This window comes from Notolepis coatsorum (genome assembly GCF_963971535.1).
Source record: "Notolepis coatsorum genome assembly, chromosome: 12".
Classification (NCBI taxonomy): domain Eukaryota; kingdom Metazoa; phylum Chordata; class Actinopteri; order Aulopiformes; family Paralepididae; genus Notolepis; species Notolepis coatsorum.
The window spans coordinates 50,958,031-50,975,065 of NC_140176.1; the positions used below are offsets into that span (position 1 = coordinate 50,958,031).

General features: G+C 42.8%; 1 protein-coding gene across 4 annotated transcripts in view; it reads left to right on the top strand.

Moving 5' to 3' along the window:
• Positions 1–2,657: 2,657 nt before the first annotated feature.
• The window catches only part of LOC311238174 (uncharacterized protein), a 39,865-nt gene continuing 25,487 nt past the window's right edge, over positions 2,658–17,035 (top strand). The window contains exons 1-3 of one of the 4 annotated variants that reach the window (XM_084326188.1): positions 2,658–2,776; positions 15,322–15,447; positions 15,617–15,761. In XM_084326188.1, coding sequence (XP_084182314.1) covers positions 15,348–15,447; positions 15,617–15,761 — 245 coding nt within the window. In that variant the 5' untranslated portion in view covers positions 2,658–2,776; positions 15,322–15,347. Of the gene's footprint in view, positions 2,837–15,321; positions 15,448–15,616; positions 15,762–17,035 lie in introns of all 4 variants that reach the window. The other 3 variants (XM_084326187.1, XM_084326190.1, XM_084326189.1) reach the window with 3 other exon arrangements.

Consider the following 17,035-nt stretch of genomic DNA (forward strand, 5'->3'; position numbering starts at 1 on the left):
ATCAACATCAGGAGAGCAGAGAGAGAGATAGAGGGCGGGGAGAACGCGGGAGAGAGAGAGAGAAGAAAGAGAGAAACACAATTCTGGCAACTTAACAGAAGATAGCACGTAACCCCGCCGGACCCCCCTTACTCATCACCTAACCCAGAGGAACCCCCCCTCTATTACAGTGCACCCCTGGTCCCGTCTTCTAGGGGACGTGGGTCTCCTCCTGAGCTGGTTCCCGTAGGCACACACAACGTCCATCAGGGCGCTTCCTTCCCTCTGTCACAGTGCACCGCCCACCTGGGTCGGCCCCGTCTTCTGGAGGGCAAGGGCTGACCTCCTGAGGTTGGTCCCCGTTCCAGGGTGCGGTCCCCTAGACAAACGTGCCTCCTCCGGTCCGCTGCCTTCCCAGTGTCTCAGACTGTCCTCTCCACCTCTCGCCGGCCGGCCCCACCATCACTCCAACTCAGCTCAGTGTCTCCCCTGCGGCCGCTTCCCCCGTTCTAGTCGTGGATGAACTGCGTGTCGTAGACGACGATCAGCGGTGATTGATCTGCGGTGCCAGCGGTGCCTGGCTGCGGTGTTCCTCTCCGGTGCTGCGGTGGTCATCTCCGGCCTCTCGCACAGCTGCCATCTCCTCCGGTCGCCTCTCATCCTGGCCCGTCTGTCCTTCGTCTCCTCCTGCCTGTCATCCGGTCGTCTGGTGGTCTGGTCACGGACGTCTGAGGGGCTGCTGGTATCTCACCCCTGGTTCAGACGCGCTGCAGACAGCTGGTAGTGACTGCTGGATCCTCTGCACCGTCTCCTCCTCCTCCGCCGCGTCCCCATTCCCCGTTCCGTCCTTGGTTGCGGCTGGCCCACATCAATTCTCACTGGTTGAAAAAGGGGAGGGGGGTGTGTGTATGTCTCTGTGTGTGTATGTATGGGTGTTTGTGTGGTGTGTGCTTGTGTGTGTGTGTGTGTGTGTGTGTGTGTGTGTTGAAAGGGAGGGACATGATTTTGCATGTCTAACTGCCAGAGAGAGAGAGTGAACTAGGATTTTGCATGTTCTGCTACATGATTTTGCATGTGTGTGCACGGTCATCAGGTCACGCCACATGCAGGGGAAGAGAGACACAGACTTCTAGGCATATTCTTCATTAAGGCCTTTAGATATATAGAGGATATTCGTCATCAATGAACTGAAAAACCTATCAGTCCTCATCCCTCGAGACAACGACGTTGTAGAAAAAGACAACCATGCAGAGAAGACACGTCGCGGGACAGACCCCCGTGTACCTGACGTGGACCACTTTGACATGTGGCATCATGACTACAAGAGCCTGGAGCGAATGGTTGACCAGCTGTGCGGCGAGCAGGACATCGAGGACGGACACACCGCCGGTAACCCCCAACTGAGACGCGTCTCGGCGAAGCGACGCCACACCTGTCACCCGGAGGAGGAGAAGGAGGACAAGGACTCCATCGAGAGTAAGACCGTTAGCCTGAGTCGGTCCAGCAGCTTTTCCGACACGACCCAGTCGACCGCCCACATTCCGACCTCCGGATACACCTGCGTCTTCTGCAAACATAATGATGGGGAGTCGGCGGAGATCTATCGGTCGCACGATCTGAAATCACGGGATGGTAAAGTCCTGTGTCCCAATGTCCCATGCTCCGAAGCTACACCTGTCCGACGTGCGACGCCACGGGAGATTTCGCCCACACACGCCGCTACTGCCCACAAGTCAAGCGCCAAGGAGACGACATGGTGCGGTGGTGCTGGAGTCCAAATACAGGGGGGCTGTGAAGTGGGCACTGGGCAGTCAATTATTTTATATCGGTCAAACGTTCTGCCGTAACGAATTCACAATGGGAGCTCCGCTCACTGCTTCTAAACGAAAAGGACATCATATCTTAGGCTAATAATAACTCACCATTAACTTTGAAATGTATGATATATAGGCGAATATGAAGGTATTGAATCGTTTACTTTTATAAACCGGGACTTATTATGGCAATTTGACCGTGTTGATTGAAGTTTTATGGGTTTGTCGAAGTTGTTTGTTCTTGTATATTTTTATTCTTGTGTTCGTCCATGTGTTGAGAAAAGTAAATATTTGTGTAACTTACAAAACAAGTTTGTGTTTGGTTCATGGCATGGCACTTACACCTGTAGTTCAAGTTTAATAATTTAATTTGACATAAATAAGGTACATACATGTACATTATAGTGAAATGCTTGGTTCTGTATGAGCCATTGAGCCTCCTGTATTGTGCTTCATACAGTTAAAAGAAAAAACTTCCCTGGGACACGATCTTATCAAACGGGGGTCCTTGGCCAATTGCGTATACATTTGGGGGCCGTTGTCGTGAAAAGGTTTGAGAACCGCTTCTCAGGAAAATCAGAACAATTTACCAGCCTGACCACCATGCAAGTCTCACAGCGCTAGTACGAGTATAAATTCGGTGTCTGAAAATAATTCAGATACATGATTTCAAAGTAATTATTTTCAATGCTATAAATTCGGTGTCTGACCAAATTCAAATACTTCGGTCACTCCTTTGCTTTTGCACGGTTCTTCTGGCGGGTCTTGAATTATAATAGACGTATGGTGTACGTGACGTCACAGCCTGCAAAAACACTGCCCAAAGTGCCCCCGCCCCCCCGCCCATTCATGTATGCGAGTAGGCTAGTATTCAGTATTCTCAGCGAATACAGACAAAACAGACTGAAAACAACGTTTCACTTGCTCGGAAAGACGGTCGCTTTGTTTCGCGGGTGCATCCTGTCTCCAAACTGCGACTATTGGTGGGAAAAAAAACATACTTCTATGTTTGGTTTATATTGATATCAGCTCTTCTGTCCAAGGTAAATTACATGTGTGCTGCAGACAGTTTAGTCTAACTTCATACAGCAACTCGCTAGTTAATAGCCGGCGACGTTATGAGTATGATATGGGAATACATGTCTCCAAACTTCACTAAATAAGATTTAGGTTTCCTGCTTACTTATTTTCAAGAATAAATGAGTTGATGAATTGAAAATGGGGGACCCTGATGTAAACAAGACGAAAGTCTTTCTCTGGTCTGCATCCCCTTGTGTGTATTGAGCTGTACTGTATTGTACCCATTCTGCAATCTGTTAAATAAAGTTTTCAATCAATCAATCAAAGAGCACACAACCTTAAAGGCTAGTTGGACTGTACCAAATAGGAGTCAACCGCGAACAAATTATTTAGAAAGAAAATGCGACATACATAACTTTGAATAGCATACTGTCTACAGAGTATCACAAATAATCAGAAATTAAGCTCTTCTGAACATTTCTGAGTTATGCAGTAGCCTAATGTAGTTAGTGTGAAACTACTCTAAATTTGTTAGATACTTCATAATGAAAAGTAGTTTACTAAATCTTAACTTAAAAAAATAGGGTTAGAGTAAAACGAACACTCATTTGAATAAGTAGTTAAACTACATCCAAACTACATTGGGGGAAATTATCACAATCTGAGTATGGAATCTCATGTATTTACATGGTGGAGCAACAACTGAACTGACAGAGTAACGTGGGTGTGATTGATGATCACTGCCTTTAGGGCAGGCAACGGGCTTAACTGTTTTAAAGAGGGGACAGGGAGCAGTTGAGGTAGAAATAGTAGTTTGCAATTAACCTAAACTACATGACCCAAAGTAGTTAACTACTGAAAAAGCTACTGAGATTTGTATGTAACTATAGTTAAAATACCACCCAACTAGGTGTAGTTAGATTAGATTCAAATAAAATATATACATTAGTACTACTGAGTGTAACACATCAGATATATGTGCAGAGTTGTTGTCTTCATATGTACATACATTGATACAGTACATGTATAAAGACACTGGTAGTAAGTCATACTGGCCAGCAGCGTAACTAGTAAGAGTAGGTAATATACACATATAGATGTAGAAGGATTATATGCAGGTATGTACAGACTGATGTGTCGTCAGCTTGTGACTGCAACTTGTTCCTGTTTGCGGACGACTCAGCCCTGCTGGTCTCTGACAAGAACAAGTTACAGGTTGAAAAAGCCCTCAGCTCGGAACTAGGCAAAATCTGCATATGGCTCGCCGACAACAAACTATCATTACACATGGGCAAAACAGAGTCCATTCTCTTCGGTTCAAATAACAAACTCAGCAAGACCGACGGCTTCTCGGTTACAGTGGGTGACAATATTATCACAAGGAAAGATGAAATTACCTACCTGGGTTCCATCCTAGAGGCTAATCTTTCCTGTGACAAAATGGCATCCAATGTAATAAAAAAAGTCAACCAACGAACGCGATTCTTGTACCGGATCTCCGCTCTGGTAAACAAGAATACCCTGAAGACTCTAGCAGGAGCACTCATTCAAGGGTACTACGACTATGCTTGCACCTCATGGTACCAAAGCACCTCAAAGGCACTAAAAAACAAATTACAAACATCTCAAAACAAGCTAGTCAGACTACTACTTGACCTGACTCCTAGAACCCACCTCACCCCTGCCCACTTTGACAACCTAGGATGGCTTAGAGTAGACGACGAGTACAGCAACTTGCAATGGGCCTGGTCTACAAGATACACTACGCGACCAAGGTACCCATGTACATGTCAAAATACTTCCCAAAGGTCAGTGAATACCACGATCACAACACCAGAGGGAGCTCCACAAATCATGTAAAACCCAGATTCGGATCAAACAAGGGACTAAACACGTTTCGCAATTATGCCACATCAATGTGGAACGCCCTGCCTAAAGCTGTAAAGGAATGTGAATCACTACCCACCTTCAAAAACACTCTCAAAAAACACCTACGTGAGACTGCAATTCGAAACTGGCCCCTACAAATGTCCTAACCTAGTTGTACAGTAAATGACCAAATAAGGCTTTGTCAATATTCCAATGTACAGTGTAAAATGTGTGTGTGTCCCCTTCCCAACCCCCCCCCCCCCCCCCCACCTCCAATGTACAGCCCTCACCCAACCCACCCAACCCCACCCCACCCAACCAACCTCCTCCAATGTACAGTTTCTATGCCAAATGTATATACACTCCTTTTCTCAAGTTCAAGTTTCTTTAATAGTTGTCATACAGAAGTACAGAATACTTTTGTACAAAATGCTTCTTACTGTTGCGCTCCAGAGACTGTGCATGACAAGATAAGTATGAAATAAAGACATAGTAAAAATTAGAAGTAAAAAAAAGAGGTCACAGTGTTCAGTTTAGACATATGTACAATGTTCGTAGACGTAGTTACCATACAATATACAATACTGTGCAGTGTACTAATATACAATACTATATAGTGCAAGGCATAAATGGACGAGGTGCAGTTTAGGTACAATTCACAGTAGGTGTACGAGTTGTAGTGCAAATCCTTTATCAATAAATATAAAGTGTAAGTGTGTTTGTGTGATCTAAAGTGTGGAGAGTGGGTGCTGCAGTGTGTTGTTTGTTTGAGTGAGTGTGTGCGTGTGGGTGTGTGTGCTGTGTGCATTTGATGGTTGTTGCATAGTGATTATTGTTCGTTTAGCGATTATTGTTCGTTTAGCAGCCTGATGGCCTGGGGATAGAAGCTCCTTCTGAGTCTTTCTGTGCTCGCCATAAGACTCCGGTATCGCTTGCCTGACGGCAGCAGTTCAAAGAGGCAGTTGTTCGGGTGGCTCGAGTCCTTAATAATTCTCTTAGCCTTCCCCTTGCACCGCTTGTTGTAAATGTTCTGGAGGGTGGGAAGCCCCCCTCTAATTGTGCGTTCGGCTGAACGTGTCACTCTTTGTAGTCTGCTACGGTCTTGTGCAGTGCTATTCCCAAACCAGGAGGTGATGTTGCCGGTCAGGATGCTCTCTATTGTACATGAGTAGAAGTTCCTAAGGATCTTCTGACTGACTTGGAACTTCCTTAGGCGCCTGAGGAAGTAGAGGCGTTGTCGTGCCTTCTTCACAACACTGTCAATGTGTGTGGTCCATGTCAAGTCCTCGGATATGTGGGCTCCGAGGTACTTGAAACTGTTCACTCTCTCAACTGGTGCCCCGTCGATGCTGAGGGGGCTGTAGTCCTTGACCCCCGACCTCCTGAAGTCCACAATCATCTCTTTTGTTTTGCTGACGTTCAGGGAGAGGCAGTTCTCCTGACACCACTGTGACAGGTTCTCTACCTCTACCTTTTCTGGACACTTTTGTATCACAAACAGTACTGTATTTGCAAATCTGATATGTCATAAATGTATAGATGTAGCAGTACTGGCTATCTGTATGTCATGTATGTCATATATGTTATGATGAATTGAAAATGGGGGACCCTGATGTAAACAAGTCGAAAGTCTTTCTCTGGTCTGCATCCCCTTAACAATTGTATGTATTGAGCTGTACTGTACTGTACCCATTCTGCAATCTGTTAATAAACTTTTCAATCAATCAATCAATGTGTGTGTGTATATATATATATATGTAACGGTTGTGACAACGTCACCTCAAACTTCGATGCCCCGAGTGGGAGTTGAACCCCGGTCTCCCACACCGCGGGCAGCAACACAGACCGCTATACCAAGAGGTGAATTCACTTCTAAGTACTGGGACGGGTCTATGCGTCTTTTGAGGATGTGAGATACCATCCGTTACATATATATACGGTAAGAATAAATATATATATATATATATATATATGCTATCATGATGAATGATGATGATGAAGACTTTATTTCAGACTCGAGGTCCATATTACATATACAAAACAACAACAAGAATACAATAACAAAAGAGACAAGGCTAACAACATAGATTAAAATACATAAAGGCATCGATTCCAATGTTTCCACAAATCAGAGGAGTACCTTGTATCACTTTGTTTTACATCACTAATGGCACTATCTTGTTTTTTTACTCTAATAATCGACACATACATTTAAACATCAAGTTCATCAGCAGAGCATGGATGGTGGGGACATTTGTAGTCAAATGCATCATTATATGCTACCTGCAATTCTTTAATTTTTGCTGTGCTATAATTACACCATAGGTGTGCAGTATAAAATAGAGTACAATAGGCTCTGAACAGGCTTATTTTCACATTGTCTGTACACATTTTCGTGCCAGCATATTGACCTGTGCATACAGTTTGCAGCACTGGCCTAGCCCTTGCACATCAACATCATCACACATGTCATCAGTGATATTGTGACCTTTTGCTTCTGGTCCTCCTTAGTTTTCACTATCATAACAACACTCTTTTTAGGGTTGAATTTGATATCATGTTGTATACCATACACTGTAGAGCAGATTTTAAGCAATTGCTGTAAACCAGCACTATAGGGGGACAGTATGACGAAATCATCAGCATAGATCCGATGGTTGATAAGGCTCTCCCCCACCATACATACAGTCTTACAGGCCCTTAGTTTAGTGGAGAGATCATCCATATATACAGAGTTATATGCAGGTGTATAAGTGGGTATACAGAAGGATTATATGCAGGTATATTCAGAGACGGATCATCATCATTCACTTGTCATAAGGTCTTTGTAAACAAACAGGCAGGGTCATGGGGTCTACCCTTTTACGGTCAGGATAGGGCATGCAAATTAGGTTGTGTATGTTTTTTTTTCTCTGTTTAAAAGCAAAGGGATGACTCAGATTCAGATTACTTTATTCACCATATTGTAAATACAAATGGAACGTGATACGACATTACAGTGCATAACTTTTTTCACAAATAATAATAATAAAGTGCAAAACAGGACAGAACAGTGAGACAACGATAAGACAATAAAGTGCAGTGGTTGGAGACATGTTTACAGTGCAGCACAAAGTTCAAAAGTCCAGCCCTAGCAGCTCGCCATATAGGGGGGTGGGGGGGGTGGAGCAGGGGGACACCTGACTCGTTTACCAGGAAAGCTGCTGAGGGGAAGAAGCTGAGTCTATGATGGGATGTAACTGTCTTGGGCAGCCGTAGCCGCCTGCCGTGGGGGAGCATGGTGAAGAGGCCATGACCCGGGTGGGCGGGGTCAGCCATGATTTTCCTCGCCCTCCTCAAGGCCCTGGTGGAGTGTAGGGACTCGAGGGAGGGAAGGGAGCACCCGATCACCCTCTCCACCGAGCGTATCACCCGCTGCAGCTTGGCCTTGTCCCTGACCGTCGCTGCAGGGAACCAGGTGATGATGGAGAGGGTGAGGATGGACTGGATGATGGCGGTGTAGAACTGCGCCATCATGGTCCTCGGCAGCCTGAGCTTCCTCAGCTGACACAGGAAGAACACCCTCTTCCGGGCCTTTTTATTGAGAGCGATGGTATTTAGCTCCCATTTCAGGTCCCGGGAGAGTGTCATGCAGAGGAAGCATGACATGTGCTTTTATGTAGCTGGTACAACAGTCTCGTTATTTACAAGTCAATATACTGTCAACTTGAAAGGCACAAGTAAAGGTAGCCTATATTATTGATCATCTTGTTACCATACCACACTAAAGCTACTGTATAAAACCTACACATATTTTTCTGTATGTTTCACTCTATAAGATTATAATTTGATCAAACATCTGAACAAAGTATTTAATTATGTGAAAATGCTTTAAGCCAGTCATACCTTTCGCCATAAGTTACGCTGCTGGCCAGTATGACTACTGTAGTGGCTATTTGTCAACAACAACTAATAAAAACTAAAAAGCCACTGAAGCACCAGGGCAGCGAATCTCACGCAGATCAGGAAGTCCATTGTCCAGACAGCATTTGACAGTTTTGTGGCATTTATTGTCTGTTAATCAAAGAATACAGAAAAATTATGTTTGATTCTATATGATCTCCTGACGCTGGTAAAAACCATATACCTTCCCTGATGCCCCCTGTGCTATTGCCTCTAATTACCTAAATACACCCAGCTGTGCTTCCCAATTGCCCAGAACCCCTTCAAAGTAAAAGCATTTAGCTGCGACTCATAACTTAAATAATATGGCCGTAAACAAATTAATACTACAAAATCACATAACAAATAAATGTAAAAATAGTTAATAGCTCCCACAAGTCGGCCCCTAATTGTGAGTCACAATTACCCTTATATATATATATAACATGTAAGGGAGCTATTCTTTCTATTCAAGCGTCTTCTGTGTCTCCTTCTCTGCTGCCACTGAAAGAAAACAGATGGTAAGAAGACAGGATAGAAAGAGAGAATAGATAGAACAGGTATTATTATTATTCTGTGGCCTCCACCAGCAGGCAGATCTTTGTCACAGGTCTCTCCAAAACGCTGGTTTTAGTTTGGATGCACACAGACCGGACCAATCCTTTGTAGTCGGACTTGGTACTCAAAACTCGACCCATCTTCCAGGATCCTCTTGGAGCTGTAGCATCGGCAATAATGACAATATCTCCTGGGGAGAAGTTTCTTTTTGGAGCTGCCCATCTCTGTCTTTCCTGCATCACAAGTAAGTATTCGGATGTCCATCTCTTCCAAAACAGCTCTGCGATATACTGTACTTGCTTCCATTTTCTTCTGATGTACAGGTCACTCTTTTCAAAGAGTCCTGGGGGAAATATGGGTTTTCCTTTCAGCAGGAGAATATGGTTTGGGGTGAGGGCCTCAAGGTCATTAGGGTCATCAGACACTTTTGTGAGGGGTCTATCATTTAGTATCGCCTCTACTTCACAAAACAGTGTCTGCAGGCCTTCATCATCCAAAACCTGCTGTCCAAGAACAGAGGTCAGTATACTCCTTACTGATCGAATGAGACGCTCCCAAACGCCACCTTGGTGTGAGGCTGTTGGCGTATTAAAGCTCCACTTAATTCCATCCTGAATTAAGGCATCCTGGATCCTTGCATTATTCAAAGCAGCAAGACTTTGCTTCAATTCTTTGTTTGCTCCAACAAAATTTGTGCCGTTATCAGATCTTAAATTTGACACAGGGCCTCTTCTGCATATGAATCTCCGCAAGGCGTTAATGCAAGAGTCTGTGTCAAGTGAATGTGCCACCTCCAGGTGTATTGCACGGCTGGTCAGACAAGTGAAAATCACTCCATACCTTTTTAGAAGGCTTCTTCCTCTTTTCACTTCTATGGGCCCAAAATAATCAACTCCCACTTTAGTAAAAGGAGCCTTGTCTGGCACAACTCGCTCTTCAGGCAGGTCTGCCATCTTCTGTTCCCCAAGTTTTCCTCTGTGCCGTCTACACACCATGCACTCTGTAATAGTCTTCCTTGCAGCTGAATTGGCATTGATTATCCAATACCTCTGTCGAAGTCTGTACAACATGTGGTTCCTCCCAGCGTGTCCTAGTTGTTGATGGATATGACGTAAAATGAGCTGGGAGACATGCAGGTCTTTGGAAAGAATGACAGGGTTCTTGGTTTCTGATGGTAATGCAGACCTGTTCAAACGACCACCAACTCTGAGGATGTTGTCCTCCAGTATGGGGTCTAGTTTGTACAGTGGGCTGTCCTTGGAGACGATATTTAAGCCATGTTTGAGGGAGGCAATTTCACTCTTGAACCTGTGTTTCTGAACAAAACAAATTATTGCCTTTTCTGCTTCATCACAATCGTCTGGAGTCAAATGTTTTCCACAGAGTGTGGCTTTGAAGCTCTTGAGTTTCTGTTCAACTGTACTTTTCACTCCAGCATCTTTGTCATCTTCGGTAGCTTTAAGTTCCTTTCTTTTTTTACTCAGAAGCAACAGAAGTCCTTTAAGTTCAAGGAACCAGGCAACAGACGTTTTAAGCTTCTTCCAAGATGAGAAGTAGCTGATGAGATGGTCTGTTGGATTTTCTGAATCCTTAACAATGGCATTCACTGCCGCTTCTCTTTTGACCTCCGGGTCATCAATGGGAATCACTGAATCCATTTCCAGTGTAGGCCACTCATTTTCAGGCAAATAGAGGAAATCTGGGCCTTTAATCCATTTTCCGTGTGTGAGAAATTCTTCAGCTTCATCAGCAGGATTGACCTTGGAGCCCACATACTTCCACTGGTCATCTGTAGCTTCTCTTTTGACCTCTGGGTCATCAATGGGAATCACTGAATCCATTTCCAGTGACCCCTCTGATGTTTTTTCATTAAAATCATGGTTGTATTGCTTCATGAGCATTTCTTCCAGATGTTCCACACATATTCGATTTGTTGTGACAACAGAGCAGCCAGTCTTAACTCTGCTGTTACTTCCACTCCTAAGTGGTCCATTTATGACCCAGCCGACTCTTGTTCTGACTGCATATGGTCCTTCACCTTGGCTGTTGATCAGCTCCCATGGTTCCATTACTTTTGCTGCATCAGTTCCGATGAGCAAATCCACATCTGCATTCAAGTCGTGCAGCTTTATGTTACTCAAGTAAGGCCATTTTTCCACATCATCCTGTCGTGGAATGTTCACACGTGACACTGGCATAGCTCTTTGGGTTAAGACATTGGGCAATTCAATAAAATCCTCCTTATCTATGCCAGACACTTCCAAGTGAGACAATACATTGGTGCTCACAATTTTCTCTTGCCCCATTGTTCGTAATAGAATATTGGCTGGCTTGCCACTTAGCCCCAGTCTCTTTGCCAGGTTATGAGTGCAAAAAGTACTGGAACTTCCGGGATCCAAGAATGCATATGTCTGCACAACTCTGTCAGTCACTTGGCTTTTCACTTGAACTGCAACAATTGAAAACACAGCATTGTCCTCATCTCCGGCCCCTATACGGCCACATGTTTGAGACTGAACAGATGTTACACTCAGATGGCTCACAGGCTCTTCTGCCTTATTAAAAGGTGTACTTATACCCTTCTGCTCAATGTGTAGGACTGATGGATGCTTTTGCTGACACACACTGCAATCCAATCGACTCCTGCAGTCTTTGCTTATGTGTCCCACTTTCAAGCAACCAAAACAAATTCCATGCTCCTTTATGAAATGTATTTTGTCCTTTTGTATCTTTAACTTAAACTGTGAGCATTTTTCAAGTGAGTGGCTTGTTCGTTGGCAGAATAAACAGCATTTGATGTGACTTTGGGCAGAGAAGGACTTGATCTTATTATCCATGTACCTTTTGTTGTTTCCTTCTTTCATTGCAGTGACACTGGTGGCAAAGGTGCTCTGTTTCCTTTGCCTTGGTTGACTGTCAATGGGGGGTTTGTTGCGGCTGGTACATTTTGAATCCTGAATATTTCCAAACAGTGGATCAGAGACAATTCTAACTTGTTTTTCAACAAAGTTCACAAGGTCAATAAATAGTACTCTGCAACCACGTTGCTCCTGCAAATCACATGCGACGTTCCTCCATTTCTCCCTCAGCTTATAAGGAAGCTTCATCACAATGTTCCTGAGGTTTGATGGCATGTCCAACTCATTCATTTGCATGATTCTCTGTGTTAAATTAGAGCATTCTCGCAAGAACAGAGAAAATGATTGTAGTGACTTTACATCTTCATCTTTAACCAGAGGCCAGCTATCAATTTTGTCCATATAAGCAGAAGCAATTTTGTATTCATTTCCAAAATGTTCAGCAAGCAGGGATTTAGCGCGTTGATATCCCTGAACAGAGGGTAGGTGCTGACAGCTTTTCACCAGGTCTCTTGGTTGTCCCCTGGTGTACTGCTCTAAAAAGTGTAAACAATCACTTGCATTGTCAGTTTTAACCTCAACACAATTTTCAAAGGATCTGATGAAGGAATGATACTGAAGAGGATCACCATCAAATATGGCTATATTTCTCACTGGTTGAGAAGATGCCAAATTTTGCTGTACCAACATTGTAGTGATGTCAGTTTGGCGTTGCATGATATTCACAATGTCATTTTGGGTGTCATTATTGCATGCCATATTCAGGGAGGATGCTCGTCCTGTCTGTTGAGCATCATGGACCACTTGTGTTTGAGTGTATAGTGGTCTGAGGTCCGTCTGTAATACTGCCATTTGTTTAGGCCTGACAGTCTGTGATGCATCTTTAAACCCGATGGTCTGTGATGGTCCTTTGGGCCTTACAGTGACAGCCTGGGCCTCAGGATGAAATTCATTTTGCATGTTATTTCCCTGCGGGACAAATTGACCAGCTTGAGGATTGAGTTGGCCTGTCATTCTTTGAGCTATATTCCTGTCCAGATACGAGTTCATTCCATCCGACCTTTTAGAGTTACATTTTGAATTGGTTTCCAGCACATTGATTTTCGCATTGGCTGCAGCTAGGTCAGTTTCCAGAGCAAACTGTTCCTTTTCCTTCCTTAGTTCCTCCTGCTTTGCTTCCAACTCATGTTTCCTTTTTAAGGCTTTCATCCGCTCTAGTAGTGATGCTTTGTCAGCCTCCGCCTTTAGCCTGGTAGACGCGGTGGATGATGTCTTTGATACACTGGAGTGTGGCTTTTGTTGCTTTTCATTTGTACATGAAATGTTAGAGGCACTGTCCTCAGGATTGATATCATCAATAACAACACTTTGTTTAGATTGAGCCTCATCATCATCTTCATTTGTTTCAACAACATCATTAGTTTCATTGTCAATATTTGCATTTGATTCCACCTGAGGGTGCCTAGCAGCAGACAACCAAACCCTTACATCCTCTGAAATTACAAAATTTCATTATTGTTGCATTGAAACATGTATTTTGCCTTTTAACCTCTTCCTCAGGCAAATCCATATTTATGAAAGACTCATGCATGTCCTTAGCGTCCTCATAACAATTGATGAAGTTACTCAAATGAGCTTGTACATAGTTCACATTGTCAGTAGATTTCAGCAAGGTACGTATTGGTTCAATGTATTTCTTGGCCTGTTTGATTTTTGCAGACCTCTTTTCTTGGCATGTTTGCATGTAAAATGCCAACCCTTTTGCGGTAAACTTGATGCCCCGTTTTACAGAGGGCTTGGGCGGAGCAACATTCTCCACACTTGCAACGTTTGAACCAACCACAGGCGTTGTCTCATATGTCCCAACCAGCTGCTCCATATTGTCTGATTGGTTCATACAGCCAACTTCACGTCGGAGATTTATGAATGAATGTCTTTACAATGAAGTTCAACAACTCCCAATATTCATCAACATCATTTAGCGTCGCGAGACAATAATTCAGTCACTCCAATAAGTTTGCCTTTTTCCAATAAAGCTGACGGATTATTCTTCACATACCAATGATGTTGTTTTGTTCGAGTGCGACGTCCATTAGACCGTGTGGTCCTCCGTTCTCCGATCGTGTCTTTAACAGGTTGATCCAAGGCAATTCAAGCTTCACAAAAGTCACTGATCATAGACTTCGATCTCCAGACCAAACGCTGGAGCGCCAGCATCCATGTCCTCTGATCTGAATGATCCTCCGTTTGAGCGTGGTGTTTCCATGTCCAAAACGTCCAACGGTAAAAATCCAAAACAACAATAAAAAGTGTCCGCTTCAATAAGGAACGGTTTTTACTTTATGTAGTGGCTATTTGTCAACAACAACTAATAAAAACTAAAAAGCCACTGAAGCACCAGGGCAGCGAATCTCACGCAGATCAGGAAGTCCATTGTCCAGACAGCATTTGACAGTTTTGTGGCATTTATTGTCTGTTAATCAAAGAATACAGAAAAATTATGTTTGATTCTATATGATCTCCTGACGCTGGTAAAAACCATATACCTTCCCTGATGCCCCCTGTGCTATTGCCTCTAATTACCTAAATACACCCAGCTGTGCTTCCCAATTGCCCAGAACCCCTTCAAAGTAAAAGCATTTAGCTGCGACTCATAACTTAAATAATATGGCCGTAAACAAATTAATACTACAAAATCACATAACAAATAAATGTAAAAATAGTTAATAGCTCCCACAACTACCATACTGTGTTTATACCTGTTAGGGATGGGCATTTTAAAGAAAAATCCAGATTGATTGATCGCATGCTATACTCGATTGATCGTGTATTACTCCAAAAGGGGAAAGAAAACATACAAAAAATATATATATATTAGATTATTTTTATTTTTTACTTATTTTTGTTCATTCACGTATATATGTTTAAGGAAACCAACAAACAGTTATAATCTTACACATACATGTGAAAATATATGTAAAAGAAAAAAAATCATAAACATTTATAATTTCGATTTTTTATTTTTCATAGCTACGAGTAATTGATTACTCACGCCCATCCCTAATACCTGTATCATTGTACATATTAATACTACAACTCTGTACATACATCTGATTAGCACTACTCTCAGTAGTACTAATTTATATATTTCATACCCAGTTTAACCACCTGTACATTGTATATTACTATTGTACTTTACTGTTACATTTGCACTCTGGTTGGATGCCAAACTTATTTTCGTTGTACTGTACTTGTGCTGTATGATGACATTACATTTGAATCTAATCTTCTTTTTTCACAAGGTAACAAACCTAGATGGTAGACTGCAATGGGAGGACACAAAGTCAGCCTTCTCACTTCCATAGTGTTGTCAGTGCTCTTCTTTGCCCTCACTCTGGTGGCCAATGCATTGGCAGGACAGGGAACATGTAAGTTTAAATGCTGTTTCTCTTCTTATCTGTTAGAAATGTTGTCATTCTGCATATCTACACTAAAGTAGGCTAAATACCTGCATGTTTATACTGTAGTACAAAAGCTTGTATTTTTAATGTGACTCAGATTCGTGTTTACCCTGTCATTGTGCCCCCCCACCCCCAGACCCCTTTGTGTTGAGCACAGGAAATGTGTCTAAACTGTTTGAGACACAAATCACCCCCTCTGGATGGACTTTCTCCATTTGGGGTGTCATTTATGCCTGGCTGACCTCAATGTTCGTCTACATTCTGTCTGGCCTCTGCAGAAAGTAAGAACCTGAATTTATTATATGATCATGTAATCTACACAGTTAGAAGGGGATTGCTCAAAACACACAACTTGGTTTTGAATCCAAGAAAAGCAGTGTAAGCGAGCACACGACTGTGCTCTTTTCAGAGGGCTGAAGGCAAACCAGTGACAGGTGCACTCACTGGCACACTAAATGTGAATTCTAGTTATTATAAAAAAAAAACTAAATAATAAAGTAATCTCAAACACCAAACAAGCTCATTGAATCAGAAATTTGGCGCTTTCAAAACAGTTTAGACAATCCATGACACCTCAAAATTAAATAACACCAAAGCACTTTTGTCAGTTGTCCATGAAATCAAATGTCCTAATTTAAATTACTTTAATGTTTGTGAATTTCTTCATATAATTGGCATACCAGCAAAATGACAAGATCTGGATAGAATGTGTACCACAGTGACATGGTTGAGTGTGCAAACTCTCTCTAAAAACCAGACACACACTGGACTGTACTTGTATGGGACAAAGTCTAAAATATCCTATTGTCATAATAACATATCATAGTTTTTATGCCACCAGAGCCTCTTTAGCACAGGGACTCTGGACAATGTAAGAATGTGGTGCGGCCGGGCATTGCCTGGAGTTGACCTTTCACACATGTAGCACACAGCATGTGATTCTCCGTGGCAGACGCGTTCGCATATTATGTGGAAATACTGCATGGGTTTAGTCGAGGGGTGGCACCTAGTAGGTAGAGCGAGGGCATGACGCAGAAATGGAAAAGTAACCCAACTCCTCTGCCTGTGTACAGAAGATCATACTTTAAAATATTTATTTAACTGACATGTAACTTGACATCTTGCAAATGAGGGCAACCTCAACTTTTTTCGAGTTAAAATAGAGGTTTGAAATTAAATCAACTAAGGGTGAAGGTTTTCCATACAGAGTGAAATAAGAGACCGAAGGTCTTTTGTACAGTGCAAGAAAACAGGATTTACACTGTGAAATTGTTTGTTTACAATCAATCAAAAACATTTGTATTACTCATGAACTGTTAATTTATGTAAACATTTTTGGAGGACAAGCAAACAGCGTTTCATATCTTTCATCCTCAGTCAGACAGCGGAGCAAACTGACCAGCATATCATCTCGACATGATATTTAAAAAATCTTGTTTCAATGCATTATTGAGCAAAAGCTGACCTATTTAACACATTATGACCACCTAATAATCGTTTCATACAGGCTAGAACACTGTGAGAAGCACACATTTAATATAAATGTACTTTTCTT